This window comes from Hippopotamus amphibius, chromosome 12 (assembly GCF_030028045.1).
Source record: "Hippopotamus amphibius kiboko isolate mHipAmp2 chromosome 12, mHipAmp2.hap2, whole genome shotgun sequence".
NCBI lineage: Eukaryota > Metazoa > Chordata > Mammalia > Artiodactyla > Hippopotamidae > Hippopotamus > Hippopotamus amphibius.
The window spans coordinates 80,175,420-80,200,028 of NC_080197.1; the positions used below are offsets into that span (position 1 = coordinate 80,175,420).

The window sequence follows — 24,609 nt, forward strand, 5'->3', positions numbered from 1 at the left end:
CCAGGCTGCCACCCCAGTGGGCCTGGAGGACAGCATCTAGCCAAAGAGGCATATTCTCAAGCCTTAAAATCTAATGGACTTTGACCTGCTAGGTTTTGGACATGCTTGGGACCCATGATCCATTTCTCTTCTTTCCAGTGTCTCCCTTTGGAATAGGAAAGTCTAGCCTATGCCTGTCCCATCACTGTATTTTAGAGCAGATAACTTGTCTGGTTTCAACAGGTCCACATTTAGAGAGGAATTTTGCCTCAGAGTGAATCATATTTTTTAAGGCTCACCCACACTTGATTTAGATGCTGTTTACATGAGATTTGGGATTTAGAGTTGATGCTGCAGTGGGTTAAGACTTTTAGGCTCTTGGGATGGGAGTGAGTGTGTTTTGCATGTGGGAAGGACATGAGTTTGGGGGTTCAGAAGGCAGGGTGTTATGGGCTGAATTGTGTCCACTGCAGAGTTTATATTTTGAATCCCTGACTCCCGGAATGTGACTGTATTTGGAGATAGAGCCTTTAAGAGGTAGTAGAGTTAAGAAGAGGCTGGTAGGTGAGCCCTAATCCAATCTGATTGGTGTTCCTGTAAGAAGAGGAGATTAGGACATACAGAGACACCAGGAGTGTGTCCTCACAGAGGGAAAAAACAAAAAATATGAGGACAAAGCAAGAAGACAACCATCTGTAAGACAAGGAGAGGCCTTTAAAAACAAAACAAAACAAAACAAAAAAAAACACACCAACCCTGCCAACACCTTGATCTTGGACTTCTAGCCTCCAGAACTGTGAGAAAGAAATTTCTGTTGTTAAGCCACCCATTCTGTGGTGTTTTCTTATGGCAGTCCATGCAAGCTGATACTTTCTTTTTCAAAGATGCTTTTCTCTGGGTATTGAATTCTAGGTTGACTTTCTGTTTTTTAAAATTTTAAAGATGCTGTTCCATTTTCTTCTGGCTTCCATAGTTTGTGTTGAAAAGTCTGCTGTATTTGTGTTTGCTTCCCCCACCCCCCCTTCCCCCATGTTTCTGTTTTCTCTGCTTTCAAGATTTTTTAAATTTCTGTTTTCAACCATTTGAAAATAATGTGCCTACTTGTATTTTCCTTTATATTTCCTGTCTGGGATAAAATCCTTTTTGAGATCTCTGAGTCCCTTGGATCTGTGTTTTATTGTCTTTTATTAATTTTGGAAGATTCTTGGCTGTTATCTCTTCAAATACTTCTTTCACCCCTTCCTCTCTTCTCCTTCTGCATCTACAGTTATGTATTTATTAGACCATTTGATACTGTTCCACATCTCTTGGATGTCTGAGGGCTTTTGTTTGTTTCTTTTGCATATTTTTTTCATGTTATGTTTGGAGATTCCTCCTATCTGGATAATTTCTATCAATCTGTCTTAAAGTTTATTTGCTTTTTTTGTGTCTCATAATTTTTTATTAAGTGGTAAATATTATATGTAAAAAGAGAGTAGAAACTGCTATTAACAACATTTATGTCTGGAAATAGGCATTCCTTTTCTGTCAGGCCATTGGCATTGGGAGCTGAGTCAAGTAAGTCAGTAACTGAACTGGATTAGAGTTACCGTCATTGCTCCACAGGCTTTAAAGTTTCCAGTGGTGAATTGTACGTTTAGTGCAAGTTCTTGAGTGCTGATTTTTCCTGGATTTCAGTAGTTCCCTCATGCCTGCACCACAGGGCCCCCCCTTCACACTCTTGTCCTCTCCCAGTACAGGCTGCTCTGACCTGTTAATGCTAAGTATAAAGTCTTCTTTGTGCCCCTTCTTTGTACCCAGTTGCATTTTTCTTTTTCCATCTGCAGTGGCAACCACTGTCCTAAACTGGTGTGCATTTTTGAGGTCCACATTACCTTTTTAATATACATATTTATTTCCATGAGTAGTATGCAGTATTGTTCAGTGTGATATAAATTTGAGATAAATGGTATCATACTACTCAGGCTACCTTTCTGTTCATTAGTGTTTACTGAACCCGAGCCCTGTAGTCACTTGGTATTGGATGAAACCATGTTGCTGAAATTTTTCAAATCGATGTAAATCTTACACCGTTTTAAGTATGGTTGTGGAGCCCTAAAGAAGCTTTCTTTGAAAAAATAGATTGAGGTAGCATCAAAGTTGAATGCCGTAGTGGTAGAGTGGCTAGCATGAAGAAAAAGGTTTTATGAGATTCAGTTTTAGATTTAAACATCTTCTCTGTTGATTCAAGGACAGCCCCATATTTGACCACTGTCTGTTATCTTCGGGAATCACAACTCATAACTGAAATTCCAGGTCCACGTTTCCCACACCACATACCTTCTATAGAAGGTGTCTTCATTTCTTTGCCTTTTTCTGCCTTCCTCTGCAGGAAACCTCATCCGTGTTTTATGAATCTGGCACTGACACTGGCCTATATATTTGGTGGGACCAAAGATTCTGGTGTGTTTGTCAGGCTGGAATCAAGGATTCAGCATTTTTGGCAGGGCCAGGGCTGAGGATTCAGCTGGTATGGTGGCATTTGGAGGCAAGGACCAAGATGATGGTGCACATGGTTGGGAGATTGGCTGCATACAGGAGACTGAACAAATGAATAAGTATATTGACACTGATGGGAGCAGGCTTGTCACTCCAGGAGGAGGAATTAACATATAGAAACGGCGAAGGCAAGCCCTGTGGTGTTCGATTGCAGTTGGAGGTATTGATACGGACTCATGGTTTTTGACAGGTAGTAGATTTAGCTTTCTCTGTGTGTAAGTTTGTGTGCTCATCAACATGTATACATACGTGTATTTCCTAGTTTTATCTGCTGAAGCACCTACAAGCAGTGACACACCAGTAACAAGGAGCTCACCTAGCTCCCAGCTCTTGGTTTGTAGATGCCTTTTTTCACCAAAAGGAACCAGGGCTCCTTGGAGACATGGCTCAGTCTAGGGCTGTGTGTGGCAAAGCACAACATAAATCCAGAACATCTTACACCAGAAAGTAAGGGAATGTTTCAAGAGTGGTAGGGGTATGTCAGAAGGACATGGGGGGCTCCCAATAGCAAAATCTTGAGGGATTTGATCAGCAAAATAAATAATAGTAACAAATTATAGCAAACTGAATAGAATAGGAATCTGTGACTCTATACAAATGTACGGGATGGAGGGGAAAGCTGTGTCCTGTAGCAGAATGCCAGCTAATACACATGGAAGGGATGATGCAGTTAGAGAATCACTGCTTGGCAGCCATCACAGTAGTAACTGATTTGAGCTAGAATCAATGAACGTGAAAACCAGTGGGTGACAGTTTGTTGAGGAACAGGATATTTGCATGGCCTGAAAGTATCTCTTCACACACACACACAAATTTTTTCGGTTAATTAGCACAAAACCCTTTTAGTTGATTTACACTGGAGAAACTTGGCAGACACCACCTAAACCCAAGTGACTGAAGGTAACATCACCTGTAAGCAGTGGGATAAATGAACATTATGTGCTTCCCAACAGTGTACACCCAGAACACACAGGAGCACCCCCACCACACAACGCGTAACCTGAACTTAATAAGCAGGAGACATATGTAGAACGATATAGACATAGGTCAGTAGTTTCGTAAACACACACACACACACACACACACACATACACACACCCCTCCCTACATCCATGTATAGAGAGAGAGACGAATGAAGAAATGATAACGCAAAGGTAGAAAAATGGTAGCAATTAAGTAATCTGGTTGAATGTTTTGAGAGTTCTTTGTATTATTCTTGCAGACTTTTCTATGTGTTTGAAATTACTTCAAAATAAAAAGTTTTTAAAAATTTGTCAGTAAATCTGGGGTTCGCATTTCCATCCTCTTGAGAAGATGGAGATGCCTAAGGGTATTGAGAATCCTAAGAAGCGTATTAGCCTGGACGACCCCAGGGTTTTACCCACGGGCAGCAGCAGCATTATGCAGTTGGTTACAGGTAAGGAAATGAACTCTTTGTAAGACAGACCACTTCAGTGTTATCCCACACCCAGAGGGTAGATATTATAAGAAGGCAGATTTTAGTTTAACAGAAAGAAAAACTTCTAAGTCTGTCCACAGACTGAACAGCACCGCGTGTGGGATAAGTTCTTCACTGGAGGAGAAGGTTGTGGGAGGAACCAGCATTGGGAGGTGGTTGGAGTCACGTTAGTTCTCGGCTTTTTCCCACCCCTGGTTGTCTGCTATTCTAGTGTATAGGGAATGTAAACGAGCACCCCCAAAATTTAGGACTGTACTTGAATGTGACATCCTAGCTCAGACACCACCAAAAAAAAAAATAGGTAAGAGACTTGAAAAGAAGATTGGAATATTTAAAAAAAAAAAAGTTTTTTAAAAGGGAAGATTATGTAGAAAGATTAAAGGCATAGAACTCAGTTACAGGATGAAGGCTTTTGTCTAAATAATGAGGAGGCCCATGTTTCTCCTTTTTTTTGTTTTTACTGAAGACAGAGTGAGAAAGTACAATATATTAAATTATAAAAAGAAATATTTCAGTTAAACATAGGGAAGAATCTGACTACAGAATTGTGATCATGGAAAAAAATTCAAAGAAATGCAGAGTTTCCTTTCAGAGAGATTTAAAAACTAAGATTGGTCCCCAAACAGTGTCCCCTCCGTAACCCCATCATTCTTGTCAACACTGTGCCCATTTGATACAGATCATCCCATCCTGCCAGTAAGCACCTATGTGCTGAATGATTGAATATTTTTGAAGGTACACCTTGCACCTTTTATTTTTAAAACCTTAGTAGCCCTGGAATTTTAGGTGAAGCTAATGTTTTGGGTTCTAAAATTGAGCCTTTGTAAACCAGGGATGAGCAATGGGTGGTTGTTTTAAGCCTTAATAAAGAAATGTCTTAATTCTAGATACTAGCCAAATGGCACGTAAGTTGCTGAAACTATCCCCAATTCAGCAGGCATAGAGACATAAAACACTAAACATGGACTCCCCTGGTGTCACAGTGATTAAGAATCCACCTGCCAGTGCAGGGGACATGGGTTCGATCCCTGGTCTGGGAAGATCCCACACGTCTCGGAGCAGCTAAGCCCATGCGCCACAACTACTGAGCCTGCACTTTAGAGCCCGTGAGCCACAACTACTGAAGCCCATGTGCCTAGAGCCCGTGCTTCACAGCAAGAGAAGCCACTGCAATGAGAGGCCCACACACCACAACGAAGAGTAGCCCCTGCTTGCCGCAACTAGAGAAAGCCAGTGCACAGCAATGAAGATCCAATGCAGCCAACGAAGAACAAAAAAACCCACTAAATGTGAGAGGAAAAAATGAAAAATTGTACTTTATCAAAACTTTAAACTTCTGTTCATCAGAAGATTGGGAGCAAATATTCATAATGTTTATATTGTGACTAAAGGTCTTGTATCAAGAAGATATTTTAAAAATTAGGAATAAAAAGACAAAACAACATAATTTAAAAATGGGCAGAAGACTTGAACCAGACACTTCACAAAAGAAAATACATGAACCAAGCATATGAAAACAGTGCTCACATAAAAGCCACAGTGAGACAGCACTGCAGTCCCATGAAGATGGCTAAAATTCACCAAATGTCCATGGGGATGTGGAGCAGCTGAAACTCTGCACACTGTGGTGAGGATTTAAAATGGTCAAGGTTTTGGGAGACTGTTAGGCAGTTTCTTATTAAATTAGATACACACCTGTCCTATAACCCAGCAATTCCACTCTTCCTATTAAAAAAAATGAAAACATGTCCACAAAAAGATGTGTACACGACTGTTCAGAGCAGCTTTATTCATAAAAGCCCCAAACTGGAAACGACCCAAATGTTCATTAACAGAAGAGATTTTTTTTAAATTATCATGTATCATGTAATGGCATGCTACTGACTCAGCAACAAAAAACAATGAACTACTAATACAAGTAGTATTATGAATTTATTATGAATGAATCTCAAAAACACTGTTAAGCAAAAGAAACCAGATGCAAAGGAATATCTGATTAATGTCTGATTCTGTTTATATGGCATTTCCAGAACAGGAGACGCTCATCTGTGGTGGTAGGAACTAGAACATTGAACGCCTGCAGGAACTGGCTGAAAGGGGTACCAGGAGTCTTTCTGGGAAGATGGAAATGGTCTGTGTTTTGGTTGGTGAGACAGCCGTGTGGGCATGTACGTTGATCAGAATTCATCAGATTGTACACTCGAATGTACAGAGATCTGTATATTTTGCTGTATGTCAATGATAGTTTAATTCAAAACAAAAACAGAAAAGCCATACCCCGTGTCCAGTCTCCTTTTGAACTTTCTGAAGCAGTTCCACTGATAGGCAGATTCTGCTGAAAAGCTGAAAGAGGAGTTTCTCCCTGGAGTACACGTCCTTTTTCCACCAAGAACGCCAGCCCCCCAACAGCCGACCGCACTGGAATGCGCTCGCGCTGGCCAGCTCGCCTGCGGGTCACAGCTGTGGACTCAGCCCCTTTTCCCAGCACCCAGTGCAGTCTTGACCTTCGAAGTATTGTTGCACAACTTGGCCCAGACCTCGTCCTCCCCTTGGAGTCCTTCTTCCATTTGTTTTCTCGATTTTGATCAATGGCTGCTTGGCTTGCACCCTCTCTCTTCGGGGCGGTGAGTCTGGGGGTGTGGATGCCAGGGCGGCAATGGGCCCTCACTCTGGGAGCTCGCAGGTCATCACTCAAGACTTGACACTCTTCTCTCGCGAACACATCTGCACAGATCGCCGTAGTCTCCAAATGGGCCACGTGGACGCAGGGGCTGTTGAGGGCAGCAGGGAGAGAAAACGCGAAAGAGAAAAGAGAAGAATGATTCTTTGTGGGGCAGCAGACTCTGTCCTGGTTCCCAGCCTGCATGTTTCTGATCTCGTTTTCTTCGTTTAGTGATGTTTGAACTTGTTTCCTCAGCTCTGAGGTTGAACTCTTGTCCAAAAAGACTAAGAGCACTGGAGTGTGAGAGGCTGAGAGGCAATCCAGCAGCAAGAACTGCAGGCCCTGAAGACAGACGGGTGTCTGTGCCCAAGTGGGCTTGGAAATGCAGGGTGTGTGTGTCTTGCGTTTATGAGAAAACCCTGTGGGGCAGCCTAACTCTTCTCTCCCCTCTGCTCTCATGGTCTGGCACTCTCTCCTTCTGACAACTGCTCTTAACCTTTTCATGCAAAGAGCAGAGCATCTTGCCAGCTGGGTGTTGAAAATCTGGCAGAGAAGGATTGTTCTAAAAAGAAAGAAAAAAAAAAAAAGAGGAGGAGGAAGATAGGGAAGTGTTGGGAGACCCCACGAGAGAGGACAGGGCCTGGCCAGCTGCTGGGTTGGGCCCTGAGACCCCGAGCCTGCTGCTTGACTTCTGGTAAAATGCGCTAAAACAAAGTTGGGGGGAGGAAGAAGTGAGAATTTGAATATAGAGGAGGCAAGGAACTCTCTCACGCAGTTGAAGTGACCCAGATATTAAGCCTTCTTTGGATATCACTCCCAACATGAGCCCCACAGCCAAATGGTGGACACATGAAAGGATACACCTAAATAGGAGCAAAATTACAGGCTTCGTGCTAAACGTGCTACATCGTCTTGCTGGAGAGAGAGAGAATATTAAGAGACCCAGCTGGACCAGACCTTGTTTGAGACAAAAGATCCCTCCAGACCATCTCCTCCCTTAACGTACATCAGAGAAGGGGATTCTGCAGTTTCCATCTTGTCCGCTGTCTCCCTCCCGTTGCTGACTCTCATCGCCGGGGCCTGCCCCCAGCTGGCTGGGACTAAATAAAAACGAACGTGTAACACCTACCCTGAGTTCAGGTCTCCTGTGCCCTCAGCTTCACAGCAAAAAGGGCAGGAACCTTCCACTGTGCTTCCGTTAGCTTGGTCTTACGCTGGACCCTTTAGAGCTCTGGAATAGGAACCTGGGACATTTTTAAATTATGAAGCTTTGTATTTGTGGAGATCTTAATGTTTTCTAGCTGCCATGATTGTTTTTCCTTTGTGTTGAGAGTATTCCCCCGGAAGAAGAAGGTCAGCGCTTGTGATCCCCGGAGCTCCTACAGGAGCAGTTAGTTACCATCTTGGAGTCTTCATGAGTCTTGACAATTACGACAACCCAGTACATTAAACACAGGCCTGGAGTCTCAGTGTCATCTTCTAGAGATACTGTAAGGAAAAAAATTAATCCTTGTGAACACCCAGAAACTTGCCCGGCACAGGCACTGCGAACCAAAGCCCGTGGAGCTTAGAAACCTTGGAAATGGCAGTTTTCCCTTCTGGTCAGAGCTTTGAAATGAATTGTCCTTCGTTTTCTTCAAACTACTGTTTAGTTCTTTACCAGAGGTTCTGTGGGGTAGTCTAGAAGCAGAAGTCACTTAAACGTCCAGTGGGCAGCATCCGGCGTGCTTCCAGCCACGCCTCTGCCCCAGCACACCTGCACGGTGCCAGGCTCCATCATCACGCTGGCCATACGCACGTGCAGCAGAACTCTCGGGGGAAACCTATGTAAACTTCAAAAAAGGAAAAGGTGTGGGACCACAGCCCTCTCCCAGCGACGCATGAGTTCCCAGGTGTAAAATTAAAAGGGCACCCAGTTTAGAGACAGCACTGCTGTTCCCCCTTGACTCCCTGTGCCCTATAACCTAAAGCCCTGCTTCCCCCAGAGGGTGGGGGAATACTGCCACAATCTCCCTCCAGATGTCCCCTTGTCCCAGTGACCCAGCCCCTACTCACTGCTGCGCTAACTGTTGTCACTGTTACTCCCTGAGCCCCTAAGAGACCCTCCTGCACCCTTTATAAGAACGTCAGGGCCTCTGGAGAAGTGAGGCTTTCTTCCCTGAACCCCTTCCAGTGCTAAGTGGGAAAGATGGGAGCAGGCCACGCTCCCTTGCCACTGGGGCAAGTGAAGATGTGTTTCAGATGCAGGAGTTGGGACTCAGGAGGCATCTTCCAATATATAAAATGTTACCACTGATGATACGGTTTTGTGACACTGCTCGCCAGCAACATTGTGTGAGTTTACAAGGCTGCCGTGACAGAGTACCACAGACCGGGGGCTTAAACAACAGACAAGTGTTTTCTCACAGTTCTGGAGGCTAGAAGTTCAAGATCAAGGTGTCAGCAGGGTTGGTTTCTCCCGAGGTCTCCCTCCTTGGTTTGCAGACGGCTGCCTTCTCGCTGTGTCCTCACGTTGGTCCTTCCTCCATGCGCTTGCATCCATGGTCTCTGTGTGTGTGTCCAAGTTTCCTCTCTCTCACAGGGACACCAGTAATATTGGAGTGGGACCCACCCTAACAGCCTCATTGAACTTAACCACCTCTTTAGATTCCTTCTCCAAATACAGTCGCATGCTGAGGTTTGGAGGTTAGAGCTTCAGCATGTGAGTTGGGGGAGGGGCGTGACTTGGCCTGTAACACTATGGCCAGTAGCCCATGGGCCTTCCTGGGGCCCAAACTACTGCTTAGGTAATTGTTTCAGGGTTTCCAACAACCAGCTTCCAAACAAACTCTGGAAACGGCTCTCCGCATGCATCACGGGCCACCTGTTAAGAGGCAGCGGGTGCTGGAGAGTCTTGGGCACCTCCACTAACTACAGAATCCTCCCTTGGGGGGTGCTGGTGACAGCAGTCCAGAGTGCCCTGTGGCGGGGCTTAGTGACTGGACCTTCCTGTGAAAGCTGTGTAACAGACACGAAGGCGTAAAGTGTGAAGCAGATACTTGCTTAGTGAATGAATGAAATTAGGAATCTTCTGGAGATGTGATAGTGGTATTCTGCACTGTATAAATGCTATCTTACTGCTTTGTCTACCTCTTTTTAAAGACCACTTCAGCACAAGAGAAAATGCCCCCACCTAGCGTGTGCTCCGGTTAAAGGGAACCTGTAATTTTTTTTTAAGATTTTTTTTTTTTTAATGTGGACCATTTTTAAAATCTTCATTGAATTTGTTACAATATTGCTTGTGTTTTATGTTTTGGGGTTTTTTTTGGCCCCAAGGCATGTGGGATCTTAGCTTCCCAAGCAGGGACTGAACCCACACTCCCTGCATTGGAAGGCAAAGTCTTAACCACTGGACCACCCAGGAAGTCCCGGGAGCCTGTAATTTTAACACTGAAGATAACAGGTCTTGCTTTTAATTGAAGGGATGTTCAGTCACCCTAAAGGTCAGATTTTGATGGACAGGATTTTTCATGGGGTTCTTGTTAGAGATAAATAATGGTTTTAATGTTATCAGGCTTAAAAAAAAATAAAAAATAAAAACACCTTTCCCTTTTCTAATAGAAACCCTAAGCCAAACTTCAAATGCTAGAGTCTTACTGCCGACTTAACAGAAAAGCAGGGTATGGTGGAGGCTTTAAGTAGTACGATGGTGTGTTTGGTGGAGCCCCTGCCTGACAGTCTCAGGTTCCGTTTATTCAAGCATCTTTGAATCAGGCATCTTCCCAGGGCACTGCCTTTTTAAATGCAGGCATTTCTAGGAAGGGTAGCATGGTCTCTCACCTCAGCCTGCCTGAGGTTCCCGAACACTAGGATGATAGGAACAGTGAGTGGCTGGTAAGAGGAGAGTTCAGAAGAGGACAACACTGCCATGTTAAAGACCAGAGCCGTCCCCTCTCCACTGTGACCTGGGCCTGGTGGTAAAGCATCATCATCCTTAGGGTGCGCTGATATCAGGCTGTTAGCACAGCTGAAGTCCACGGGAGAGCACACCAGCCCTTTGCAAGTCTTTAGCCTAAATTTGAGTCCATGGATATATATTCACAAAAATTTTACCAGAGATGGGCATCAGCATGCACCTAGCAGGAAGGTCGGGAGTCACTGAAAAGACAGGGTATCGAATTTTCTGTGATGCGATCCAGACAAAGGGCCAGGAGAGGAGACCCTTCTGATCTGCCGGCCTCGGGCGCTCAGCTGGGTCTCATGTTGTTCCTTCGGGAGCGGCTGGGTTTACTCAGAGTATTGACCCTAGAAGGGATGCAGAGACAGCCTCATCCCCCCTTTCTCTCTGCATCTGAGGGAGCTGAGGCAGGGGTGCTGAGACTTGAAGCTGAGTGGCCTGATGGGGCATGGACGTTTCCTTCCAGCTCAGACCTGTCCCCACCATGTCCCCCTGCAGCCCCCAGGGAGAAAATCCCCTCCACCTGACAGAGGACAGAGGACACGCCAGTGACATCTGTGTTTTCAGTGGTCACATTAAATGGCTGCAGGACGTCACCATCCAGCTCAGGCCGCGTGTGTGGAGGGATGGATGCCTGTCTGTCCCAGGCCTGGTGTGCCCACCAAGCACCGTGACTTACTCTGTGGAGAAAAGCGAATAAGAGATCAGTAGAATATCTGTTGAGAGGTTACTTTAACCTCCCTCAGGGCTGCGGCTTTGCCAGCCCCATCCTGCTACCCTCAAGGTCGGCTTCTAAGCACTGTCCTGTCTGGTGACACATGCCACAGGCCACGGGGTGACTGGAGAGCCACACACATGGGGGCTGCAGAGCCGCTGGTCTGGACTAGCCATTGAACCATGTGCTGGGGGTGGTCTGTGGCCCCCCACCTTTTCTGGCCTGCACTGAGCATCCTTTCTCACTCGGCTGCTGCTGAAGGTTGAGCCCACCTCCCTCTCCAGCGGCTTCTTTGGGAAGCTCTGGGGACCCCCCCCACCCACCCACCCCCGCCTCCTCCACAGGGGGCTGGGAGACGCTTCCTGGGAGTGCTGAGCACTTTCCTTCTCACCTCACTTCCGGGGGACTGTGCTCCCCGTGTGCTGAGCCTTGAGCATCCACTGAACCAGACAGGCCCAGAGGGTCCCTGGGTCTCTCCTCTCACCCTTCTTCACCTAGTGAAACATGACTGCAGAAGTCCTGAGCTTTAGGAGGACATAGGAATATTGTTCTTTCAAATCCATCCTTCCTCAAGAGCTTTCAAATCACATCACATACTCTTCCCTTTAGCATCCAAAATTAGTAACCACCCAGGCCCCACCCCCGCAGCCTCCTCCACGTTAGCACAGCTGCCGTATCATCTCATTGTGCCCACCCCTTGCCACCATACATGGTCCTCTGTACAACGGTTGTGTATACCCGGGGGTCACTCAGATTAGCCCACATGGCCCCAGAGCCTTGGTCAGTAGTTGCACCCTTTCCATGGCCATTCTGAATTGCTGGGCCAGGAACTTGTAAAAGATCATTTTGTCATCTCACCAGGGAGTCAGGAGATACCACCAGGCAATGTGTCAGATTGGTACTAAAGAAAAGGAAAGATCAAACAAGATCCATGGTTCCCTGAGAGAGCCTTGCCAGTCTCTCCCCGTCACGTTGGCCCGAGAATCGGGTGCCACGTGCTGGACATGGAGTGTGCACTGACCACGTGCCACTGCCGTGGAGGCCACGTCCCTCTCCTGCTCGGCTGCAGTGATTCGTGGGTGTGGATTAGCTGTGTGCTGTTTTAGTACTTAAATCTCAGTTGCAGCAAAGCCTTGTTCTTACCTTCTTGATGGCCGCAACATTAGATTTCTTATTAGTTGTTTGGGTGGTTTGTTTTCTGTTTTTAATCCTCCCCCTTTGACATGTTTCATTTCTGAAAGCCAAACCAAACACTCTGGGCTGGCTGGCCTGGCCATATCTGTGATCCCTAGAACCCTGCTGCTGCTCTGATGGTCCCTTTAGCAGAGAGGGACATTCTTTCCCGTGTGGATCACTGCAGGCTCTTAATGCGAATGTCTCTACTCATGTCAGTTAACAGATGTGTAAGAGATGGCCTGAGGTGTTACCAATTAAAATTCTACCTGGCACAAATTCTGCTTCCCCATTTAAACCTCTGTACTTTCTCGAGCCTCCAGCGCTGTTCCAGCAGGTCTAGACTGGGAAGCCTGGCACAGACCGTGGTCCAGCTGTGCCTCAGGACATGCTGCATCTAAACTCCCTGCCCACATGGGTACCGGGCTTGTTCTTTTCAGTTTTATTGGGATACAGTCGACAAAAAAAATTGTTAGATGTTTAAAGTGGACAGTGTGATGATAGCTGTACGTATACATTGTGAAAGGATTCCCCTCATCAGTTAACACATTTCCCACACTTTCTTAGCAAATTTCAGTTGCACAATACCGTGTTATCAACATAGTCACAACTGGCTTCTTATTTGAATGGGATGATACATCAGATTCCTTTGGTGTTCTGGAACATTTTCACACGCGAGAAGATTCCCCGTTCTCTTGACTCCTGAAATTTAATGTATAGGGGCCAATCAGACCAATGTAAATGTCCAAGGGGGGGAGGGGTCTGTTCCCACTTTTATCTCTTGTAGCCATGTCTTCTGTCTCCTTCTCTGTTCACTCCCTTCCCCAACTCGTTCAGAGAAGGTATAACACCTATATCAAGATAGAGCCTTTCAGGAAAGAGAGTAACCTGAGAGGCTGAATATCATGTAGAAAAACTCAGATTATCTCAGTCAGGGAGGAATACTTCAAGCAGGAAAGCAGCCAGCATTTTAGAACCGTCTAGCATTAAGTAGGGTAGAAATTAAGACATTAGTACGTTAGTGACATCTGCAAGTATAAAACAGAATTATCAGAAAGCAGAATTTTGTGCTGGTTTATGTACAGATAAATGTCTAAACCTGGACTGTTGCATCATTGTCCATGCTGGTCCCAGCTCCTGCTGTATCCAGGTGTTAGCAACCTGTGTTTTGGTCCCGTAGATCCATTGACTCCAGTTCACCTGGGTCACTTGCCTCCAGGTTGTTGACTCACAAAACTGTGACTCATGCTAACCTTCAAAAGACAGTAAGCAGTAGTGAGTGACATGCCGGCTCTGAGAGGTCCGGTGCTTAGCCAGCAAGGCCAGCTTTCTTGTAAAACTTGCCTCTGAGTCAGGGGAGATGTCCTCTTTTCTCTCTGACCACTTGCTGGCGGGGCGTGAGGGACGAGCCCCGGGTTTCCTGGGGTGCAGGCTCGATCAGCCTAAACTGCATCAGACAGGTCACCTCTTTAGGCTTCGCTCACCTCACTTTAAATATTTTATTTGTTTATTTAACTTATTTATTTGGTTGCACCAGGTCTTAGTTGCAGCTCGCCGGCTGCTTAGTTGCGGCACGTGGGATCTAGTTCCCTGATCAGGGATCAGACCCAGGCCCCCTGCATTGGGAGCATGGAGTCTTATCCACTGCGCCACCAAGGAAGTCCCTCGCCTCACTTTAAGGTTAGAGAATTGAACTGCAAGTCCTGTAGCTGCCTTCCGGTCTTTCGATTCCCAATTTCAGAATCAACTGCTTTTAGGTCTGGTAGTTCCACTGTTTGATATTTTGTGTGTTGGGTGGGGGGGGGGATTAGTGTAGAAAACTAAATTGTGTGCTTTGTACCGATACAGAGTCACTAAAAACCTTATCTGCTTTATTTCCTTTGGGGCTAGGGGGTTACCAGAATCACACTGCAGGATTTTCAGGGCCGGAGCCGGGAAGCAGAGAAGCTCTTGGTTTGTTTTTATCTTTGTTTAGTTTCTAACCATTGAAACATCCAGCTCCCCCAAGGCACATGGCAAGCAGTCCTGTTTAGGGAGTCCCCCCATGTGCCAGGCTTAAAGTGCTCGTGACATCACTGGGAAGTCATTTATGGTTTGCGTGCTTTGAGAGGCTTCAGTGCTGGCTACCTTGCCGCCTGTCATGAGGGAAGGAGAGGAGCAATTCTTTCATTTCACCAAGTGAATCTTGAGCAGATGGCAATGCAGTCGCATGTTGTTGGCAGTGGAACGGACTGCGGATCCCCTTGCTGGAATGGACTCTTGTTTTTGCTACATCATCTTGTTCCAGATTCGTCATGGAGGAGCCGTGACATCTCGTTTACGTTTGGCCTAAGCAACAACAGCCTTCCCTTCTTAGCAAGACAAATCCGGACACTGCCGGGCAGAGGGGTTCATTGCAAGGCAGGGAAGGGGGAGGGGAAGACCCAGCAGCAACTTCACGGTCACCACCGCGTCCGGTCAGCTGACAGAGTCCAGGGCAGGGTGGCAGCTGCTTCAGGCGGTAACAGCAGGCAGCTGAGTTTGGGGGAGACCTTGGGAAGAAAACTGGAAGATTCAGGCTGCAAGCTCAGACTTGAAATATAAAGAAGGGAGGGCTTTGGAATTTGTTGTTGTCTGTGGGGAGTAATCATAGGACAGATTCTCAAGGGCAGCTTTCGTCTTCCCTCTTGGTACATGCTAGAGGGATTCTGCAGAGCAGAAGAGGGACCAAGTTCTTGTAGAAAAGTAAATGAAATATTTATTACCTGGGCATGAAATACCCAGTATGCTGTCAGGTTCCTCTGACCACATACGTTTTACATTTTATTCAAAATGCATTGCAGTTTATTCTAGTTGTTCGAAAATCCAAACTCGGGTTATTTCATGTCTTGGTATATCCTGGATACGTGTAGTTAAGCAGCCTGCTAATTGGGGGTGGGGGCCATAGCCCAGATCTGGCCAGGAGAGAGGACCACTCTGGCTTGACCATCACCTCTGGAAGGCTCCAGTCATCATTCCTGTTGACTGCTCAGACCTCATGGCCTCTGCATCCTGGGACCTAGCTGTCAAAAATCTCAAGTTCAGATTCTTCTTTGCTTAAACCAAACTAAGCATCTCTTGCATAATTTCCTGCCCACCACCAAACCATCTACAGAAACGAATTAATCTGAGTCACTGCCAAGCACAACTGAATCCATTCAGTCATGTGTCTTGTGACTGTCCCTCCTTTAAACCCATCCCTCCATCCTCCCCTTTCACCTCATCCTGTGTCTGTGAGTAGAGAGCTACTTGCCTTACAATTAGGCATTTTCTCTTCTAAGACTTTCCTTTTTTTATGGGTTTCTGCTCACTCTGCCTCGGCCTTGACTTGGCTGTGGAGAGAGGCCGTCCCCGCCCTGAAACCCTGACCTGTGCTGAGCAGTGGATGTTCTGGGCAGTTTCAAGTCTGTCAGCCCGTCCTCCGCTGTACCTCTGCCCCTCCATCCTGCCCAGCCGTGTCCTGATCTTCCTTCCACCGTCAGCCCTGCTCTCAACAGCTGTCCTGACATGGGAAGCAGGAAGGGAGCTCGAGTGGCCTCCCTCACAGCCAGCCTTTCATGACGTGTTTTTGGGGGGCGTGAGGTTGTGGGGCATCCTCTCTGAAATACTTTCTCCTGGGCTGACACGGCCCCTTCCCTTCTGCCGTGCACCCTCCCCGTGTGTGTCACTTTGAGCATCCAGATTGTTGCTGTCACATTTGTGATTCTTGACTGGAGTCCCTCTAGAAATCATATTACTACTCTGAGTTCAGCGAGGGTGGAACAGCTACTAAGAACAGAATACATTATCATAACATTGAGCAGACAAAGCCAGAAAGTTCCTGGCAGAGGCCACCTTGGTATCCTGTGCTTGTTCCATATTCTGTCTTTTGAGAACTTTAACAGCGTGGGTGTTGCCGTGGATAGCTGATGTGTCCTGCTACAAGGCCTGCACCATCAGACAGTCTTAATTTGGAGATGCTTCAGATATCTCTTTAAAAGCTCTTGGGAAAGTTATGGGGTTTTTCCCCCAGGATTAGCATCTGTTCCTTTAGTTCGTTCTCCAGTTGTGTTTTGATTGTCTGCTATGTGCAGGCTATTTTGCTAGGCAGCCTTGCATGTAAAAAAGAATTCATTGAGGAGCTTGCCTTAGAGCTGGGGAATTAAACATGTAGCCAACTCCTGAAACATGAGACAAAATGAATACTTCAGCAGTATTCACCTCTGAAAAGGGAAGTCTCCACAGACAAAAGGGGCTCTTCATCTCCACCAGGAAGGATAAGTTAGATGGAGAAGAGCGGGGTGTAGGCAGTAAGATTGTCCACACCCCATGGTGAGGGAACCACATCAGAGTGAAAGCAAAGACCTGGGCGCGCATGGTTATGTATACCAGGAGATGAAACCGAAAAAGTAGCATGGGGCCAGAGGGTGGCTGCCATGCCATAGAGATTACACTCTGTTTTGTAGGTAGGAAATCAGTTAAGATCTTGGAAGAAAAGGAGCGAACCTAATCCACACTGTTTTAGTAAAGGTTATTCTAACTACAAACCAGGGTTGAAACGGTTATGAAGCTATTGCAATACGCAAAAGATGCTAAGATGTGAGAGCTTGTGTTAGGGTTTTGACCAGGAGATCAGCAAGGAAGAAACTAAACCCAAAGAAACATGGCCTGGAAAGGGCATTAACAGGAATTTCACAGAAGATGAAATGGCCAATAAATATATTTTTAAATGTTTCGCCTCTGTTTTTGGCTTCACTGCAAATGAAAAGTACTACAAAGAACTACAAACGAAAGCAGCCCTGTCATATTGGCAAGGTTGGGGTATGTGCGTGACCCCAGTGGACCAGGAGGCTGGGAAATAGTCACCCTTATTTGTTGCCTGAAAATTAGTACAACTGTTCTGAACAGTTTGGTAACGTCAGAAGCTTTTAAAGGGTGTATACCCTTTGACCCAGGAGTTCTAAGAAAACAGTCATAGACATGCAAAGATTTATGTACCGAAAGTTTCAACACATTAATATTTATAGTAGTGAAAATCTGAAAACAAACTACATTTCTAATAATGGAATTAGTTAAATTATAACACATGCATTAAAAGGATTACAATGCAGCCCATTTAAAAATTGGGTTTTAGAAGAATACTTAATCACGTGAAAAACTATTTTTAGTCATTATTAAATGAAAAGAAGTTTATTAAACAGTATAACCACTATGATTTAACGTATAAGTGGAACATTCACAAAAAGGTATTTATCAGACATTTGAATGTTAGTCTGAAGCTTGGGAGAGAGAAGGGAGCCACAGTTACAGTCATACTCACATACCTTGAAAATGGTTAAATTTAAGTCATATGAGGGTTATTATACTGTTCTCTTTTCTTTTGTATATGTGTGCAATTCTCTGCTAAATAGAAAAGTCTTAAAAAACCCATCTGAAAAGAAATAGGTTGGCAAAGAAAACGGATTAAATGTGCTGGTTCACTAAAGCATGTAGAGCAGACCCGGCTGGGATCTACGTCCATAGGTTAGTTGCTGTGATTACTACACTTCTTGGAGCAAGGATGGACAGGGTCACCCAAGCAGAGGACCCAGGGGCAACAGAGGACCATCTCCTTAGGCCTCAGGAAACCCTGTGTGTCAGGGAAGAAGCAGAAAGGGGAGGAGAAGCCACAGGACAGGGAAGACACACACAGATGGACGGACAGACAGGTGGAGGAGAGTCAGGAAGCCCAGGCAGGAGAGTCCAGAGCAGGTGTCCTCAGGGCCAGGTGTCCAGGGGGGCTCGCGTTGGATGAAGACCAGCAACTGTCATGTTGTGCTGTTAGGGGATCCTCGAGGTCAGTTTCGTTTGGTTTGGAGTCTTAGGTTTTGAGGTATGATACACGTACAGAATGCTACGTGTGTCACACATGTATAAATCCATGAGTTTACACACTCATGGAATGAGCACCAGGCATAAGAGTCAGAGGTGCTTTCCGGTCACCCTCCCAGGGCAGCCTGACTTCAGCATCACAGGCTGATTTGCCTGTTGCTAGGCTTTATAAGCCCGGAATCACCCCGTGTGAACTCTGCTGTCTGGCTTCCGTTCAGCACCACGTTGCGTGTGGGTGAGGTCATCCATTCTCACTGCTGACACTCCGTTGCGTGAACATCCGTAGTTCATCACTCAGCTGTCAGTGGACATGCGGGTTACTCCCAGGATTGGGCTTGCTCTCTGGATTCTCTGTTCTGTTCCTTTGATCTCTGTGTCTGTTCTTGCACCAGTCTCAAGCTGTGTTAATAACGAGAGCTTGTACTGCAGTAACATTTCTCCGTGATCGTTCTCCAGGATTGCTTTGGCTGTTCTGGGCTCTGCGTTTCCTCTCACACTCTGAGTCAGCACGTCAGTTGCACACACACACACACACACACACACACACTGCTACGGTTGTGACTTGAATCACACTGAATCTGTAGGTCATTTGGGCAGAACTAACACTTTTGCAATGTTGAGTCTTTCTATCTGTGATTGTGTAGTATCCCTCCATTTAAGATGTGTTACTTCTCCAATTAATGTGTGGTTTTCAGCATAGAAGTCTTAGTTTAGTAAACTTTGGAGAGAGCAATTTTGGTGAAATGGCAAAAACTAAATTCTTAGATGTTAAGGAGGGAAATGAGAAACAGAGGTAGCAAATGTAGACTGTTCTTTTAGGTGTTTGATGGTGAAAGAAAGGAAAATTGGTCTAGCCTTTGAGAGGTGTAGATTCAGAACATTTGGGGTGAGAGTGCCCTCTGAGACCGTGATCAGAGACCGGGGATGGGAGAGGTTGGAAACAGGGTTAGTTGACGGGACAGGGACACGGGAGGTGGTTGAGGTAGCCTGGAGGAGGAGGAGGAACAGCAGTGTCATGGGGTCTTTTCAAGGTAGGATGTGGCATGTCTGCATTGCCTTAGTAATGAGTTCCTCAGGGCCGAGGCTGCTGGCACCGTGAGCGGTCCTGACCCACTTGTGCTGTGCCCTTTGCCACCAACAGCAGCAGCCCCCACGTGCAGAACGCTTCCCTCCTGGTCATCCTGACCCACACTTCCAAGTCTCTGTTTCTTTTAGCAGCGCTTATGATTTTCTGTTTTTTCTACTGGAGGCACATACCTGGACATCTCTTACTCCAAGAGTCCCTTCCTCCAGAGCATGTTAGTTCAATTAAGGTTAAGTAGAAAGAGGCCCAAGATGCTGAAGGAAGATTTTGTGTCAGGTGTTTTATATATGGAGGAAATGAAGATGCTGAGATATAAGATATAATGCTTATGTTATAGAAGGAGCTTGCAGGATTCATGGGAACAAATTTGTTTTTTAGTGGAAATTAATCTACTTGGAAATGTTTTTAGGGTTGTTGTTGTTTGTCTTTAAATGCAACGCTTTCAGCACATACACAGAAAATTGCATCTCTGTATCTAGAGGAGGGCTTGTGTAAACCTACATGCTACATATAATTATGATGTTTTTAAGAAAGTAAGAAGACAGTGTTTTTCCCTGTAGGACTTGCGGTGGTGGAACTGGCCTGCCATTATTAGAAAGCAGAGAGAAGGAAATGGAAGATCTTGTTGGATTACTCAGCCGTGTTTATATCCACCAAGTTTGGATTTGTAGCTTTAACAAGGAAGGGAAGACGGACAGAGAAGGATTTAATTCATTGCGGCTAGGATGTAATGAGCATTTTCATTAAATCCAAAATATTACATGTTTGTACATTTTGTGAAATTCTTTTCTGGTATTAAGTCTAAAGGGGCCTTTCTGTGAGGAGGAAGTGAGGGATGGATAGGCAGGCATGAGGGCTGTGGGCAGGGCAGGGGACAGGAATATCTTGAGTGAAATCTGGTAAATTAAGTTTCAGAAGCTAAAATACTTTCCCAGTTCATCCATGGGATCTGCCACAACTGAAACCATGCAGAAACTTCCTTTTTTATATGCACTGCGCATGCTAATGAAATATTTTAAAATAACAAGGTACTAATCCATCTCAAGATTTGTTTTCACACATATGCTGTGTAACACCTGTGGTGTATAACACAGCTGCCTTAAGTTGCTCTTTTGGTTTCTTTCCTAAGTTGTCTGAAGTTTTAATGACACATTCCCAACACATTCTGTGTTCCTTGGACTTCAGAAGGACTAAAGCTTTGCATTTCAAAGTCAAAACAAAAATTCTCACTTAAAAAGTAATTCCAGTTTCACAAGAAAGGTTGATCTTTATTTTTTTCAAGAGGAAATTTTAACATACAATGGATCAAATGCCAGTGAAATCTCGCCGTGTTCAGCCACGTCCACATTTAATGCTGCTTCCAGATAAAGTGCAAACCAGCTATAACCCCTGGAGACAGAGAAAGCCCTGCCAGGTGGAGAGCAGCTCCCGCCGATGACATCACACTGCCTTCTCTTAACTTTTGATTCTTCCGATCTGCTCTGTGTTTAAACACTTTTTCCCAGGCAGACCATTCATTAGACGTTGGGAAAAGCATAGCCTTATAGTCGACCTCTGGTTTTTCCCATCCCTTCCGGCTCTGCTTCTTCCTCCAGTGCTGTCACTCTTCCCGCTTCTGCTTCCACCCCTGATGTTTGTGGGTCATAATCACATTCCCGCTCTCAGTCTCCACTCGTCCGGGTATCCTGTTTATTTCCTCTAACTCTGCGTCTTAGTCATACCTGCCATCGTTCTCTTAACTTAGTCCAGTTTGTCTCCACTGTTCTGGTAAAGAGGTACCTGCAGTGGAGCCCAGCGTCCTTGGTGTGGCTTCACTGAGAGTGTGGAGTGGCCTGGGGGTCCTGGGGGCAGTGCCCGCACCTGGCCGGCCTGGGGAGACCTGGCATTGCTTCTGCCAAGCCCCGAACCTCAGGGACCAGCCAAGTGCGTTTCCTCCTCCTCCGCTCCTAGTCAGCTCTTACTGTCTGTTTGGAATGACCCTTTTTTCTGTCCTTGAACATCTACTGCCACACTCTGCAAGGAAATCCCCTCCCACCCCCACCCTTTCTGCCCAAGCTGAAGGCCGTAGCGCTCATTCCTCTCTGTGGGCTTTACTCCACAGTGCTTTGCACGCGGGACTCAGTCAGTATGCTTCTACAGTTTTACTGAGATATAATTCCACACATCATACAATCTGCCCGTTTCAAATGTACAATTGAATAGGCTCAGGATGTTCTCAGAATCGTGTCGTCATCACCACCATCAGCTTTCCAACATTTTCATCATTCCCTCTGATCAGCCCATCCCACCCTAGCCCTGGGCAACCACTGGCCTCCTTCTGACTCTGGATGTGCCTTGTCCTGACGTTTCATAAAAATGGAATCGTGTACTCAGTGCTCTTCTTTGACTGGCTTCCTTCACTCCTCATCATGTGTCTGTGGTTCATGCTGTAGCAAGCATCAGAACCAGCTTCCTTTCCATGGGTGAATCAGTCAGTACTTTTTGAATCAATGTTTTCTACATTTCTGTTTGTCCCTTCTCTTTGTATTAGAATATAGCAGTTACACATTTGAAAAATGCACACGGCTTTGAATATTTATATATGTATATTTTATTTATATTTCTTTTTGTAAAATTGACATTTCTTGTGGTATTAAACAATACAGAAGTATATGGAGTAAAATTGAGTCTTTCCACCCACTCAAACTAACTGCTCTTAATAGTTTTGTGTTTCTTTTTCCATCCATTTTTCTACATATAGGCCCAAAATATAGATCTCTCTCACCTCTTGTTTGACACTGAGGTTGATAATAAAGTTTCACTCTTACACGTTGTCTTGGTGAACACACTTGTGCATGCATTCCTAAATTTCTTACTGGTATTTCTGTAGAATATACTCTTACAAGTGGAATTATTTGGTCACAGGATACTTACAATTAAACTTGGTTGAAGAGACCAAACTGTGCTGCAGTCCACATTCCCGACAATGGCCTATGAGTACCCACTTCCTCACACCTTTACCAACACCGATTGCTAACAGTCTTTGAAGCTTTTGTTGCCAATGTGATGGGAGGAAAAAACCCTACCTTGTTTAAATTGTATTTCTTTAATTGTTAATGAGGGTTGAGTATCATTTATGTGCTTATTAGCCATTTATATTTCTTCTGTGAGTTTTTTGTTCATATCCTCTGCCCGTTTTTTCTTTTTGGTTACTAAGCCTTATAGTATCATTTTCATAATATATTGATATTAATCCTTTGTTCTCTGTCTTATTTATTAAAAATGTTTCTCCACATCCTCAGAAACACTTATCTTTTGTCTTTGCAATAATAGGTGTGAGGTGATAATCTCACTATGGTTTTGATTTGCTTTTGCCTGATAATGAGGGATGGTCAGCTTTTTTTTTTTTTTTTCTTTTTTGGTGAGCATCTTTTCATGTGCGTGTTGGCCATCTGCATGTCTTCTTTGGAAAAATGTCTGTTTAGATCCTGTGCCCATTTTTTAATCAGATTGTTTATTTGTTTTACTGTTGAGTTGTATGGGTTCTTCATATTTTTTGGATATTAACTGTTTATCAGATATATGATTTGCAAATATTTTCTCCCATTTGGTAGGTTGCTTTTTCATTTCATTCATGATTTCTTTTGATGTGCAGAAAGTTTAGTTTAATGTGGTCCCACTTGTTTATTTTTTGCTTTTGTTGCCTTTGCTTTAAACATTGATTCCAAAAATATCATCACCAAGACTGATGTCACAGAGCTTACCCTCTAGGAGTTCTAGGAGTTTTATGGTTTCAGGTCTCACATTCAAGTGTTTAATGCATATTGAGTTAATTTTTGTGTATGGTGTAAGATTGTGACCCAGTTTCATTCTTTTGCATGTGACTGTCCAGTTTTCCTAACAACACTTACTGAAGAGAATTTTTTCCCTGTTATATATTTTTGACTCCTTTGTCAAAAATTAATTAATCATATACTTAACTGATTTACCTCTGTTGTGTAGGTTTATTTATGAGCTCTCTGTTCTGTTCCATTGATCATTGTCTGTTTTTTATGCCAATATCATATTGCTTTGTTTACTGTAGCTTAATAACATAATTTGAATTAGGAATTGTAGTTCTTCTTTCTCAAGATTGCTTTGACTGTCTGGGGTCTTTTGTGGCTTCACAGAGTTTTTTGTTGTTGTTTTTTTAAACTACATTATTTTGAACTGTCTATTCTGATTCTTTTTGTTATCATGGGTTCCAAAAGAGTGGCTTCATAGAGATTTTAAGATTTTTTTTTTCTGTTTCTGTGAAAAATGCTATCGAAGTTTTGATAGCGATGGCATTGAATCTATAGACTTGCTTTGGGTCGTATGAACATTTTAACAAGATTAATTCTTCCAATCCATGAGCATAGAATATCTTTCCATTTATTCATGTGTTCTTCAACTGCTTTCCTCAATGTCTTATAGTTTTCTGGGTAGAGGTCTTTCACCTCCTTGGTTAGATTTATTCCTAGATATACGAATTCTTTTTGATCAGTTGTAAATGGGATGGTTTCCTTAATATCTCTTTCTGAGACCTTTATTAATGTATAGAAACACAATGGGGTTTTGTGTATTGATTTTGTATCCTGCAACTTTACTGAATTTGTTTATTAGTTCTAACAGTTTTTTTATGGCATCTTTAGAGTTTTCTGTATATAATATCATGTCATCTACAAATAGTGACAGTTTTACTTCTGTTTCTATTTGGAGGCCTTTTGTTTCTTTTTCTTGCCTAATTGTCCTGGCTAGGACTTCCAATAAAAATGGCAAGAGTGGGCATGCTTGTCTTATTCCTGATCTTAAGAGGAAATGCTTTCAGCTTTTCACCATTGAGGCTGATGTTAGCTTTGTCTTGCCATCTTTGGCCTTTATTATCATGAGGTATGTTCTGTCTGTACCCACTTTGTGGAAAGTTTTTATCATAAATAGATACCGAATTTTGTCAAATGCTTTTTTTCTGCATCTATTTCAAAAGCCTGGCTCTTAGTGTCACTGATCTTTCATATTGTCTTTTAGGCTTTTGCTCTTATTATTATCTCCTTCCTTCTACTTCCTTTGGGCTTCATTTGTTCTTCTTTTTCTAGTTCCTTGAGGTGTAAAGTCAGGTTGTGTATTTGAGATCTTTTTTATTTCTTATTGTGAGCATTTATCTCTATGAACCTCCCTTTTAGAGCTACTTTAGCTG

General features: G+C 44.4%; 1 protein-coding gene across 9 annotated transcripts in view; it reads left to right on the plus strand.

The window, feature by feature from the left end:
- Positions 1–24,609, plus strand: part of ERC1 (ELKS/RAB6-interacting/CAST family member 1) — a 410,068-nt gene that overhangs the window by 377,382 nt on the left and 8,077 nt on the right. For 6 of the 9 annotated variants that reach the window (XM_057703818.1, XM_057703817.1, XM_057703825.1 and 3 more), the window contains one exon: positions 2,351–3,742. The exons of the other annotated variants lie outside the window; for them this stretch is intronic. In XM_057703818.1, the coding sequence (XP_057559801.1) occupies positions 2,351–2,572 (222 nt within the window). In that variant the 3' untranslated portion in view covers positions 2,573–3,742. Of the gene's footprint in view, positions 1–2,350; positions 3,743–24,609 lie in introns of those variants that run through there. 9 annotated transcript variants of the gene reach the window in all.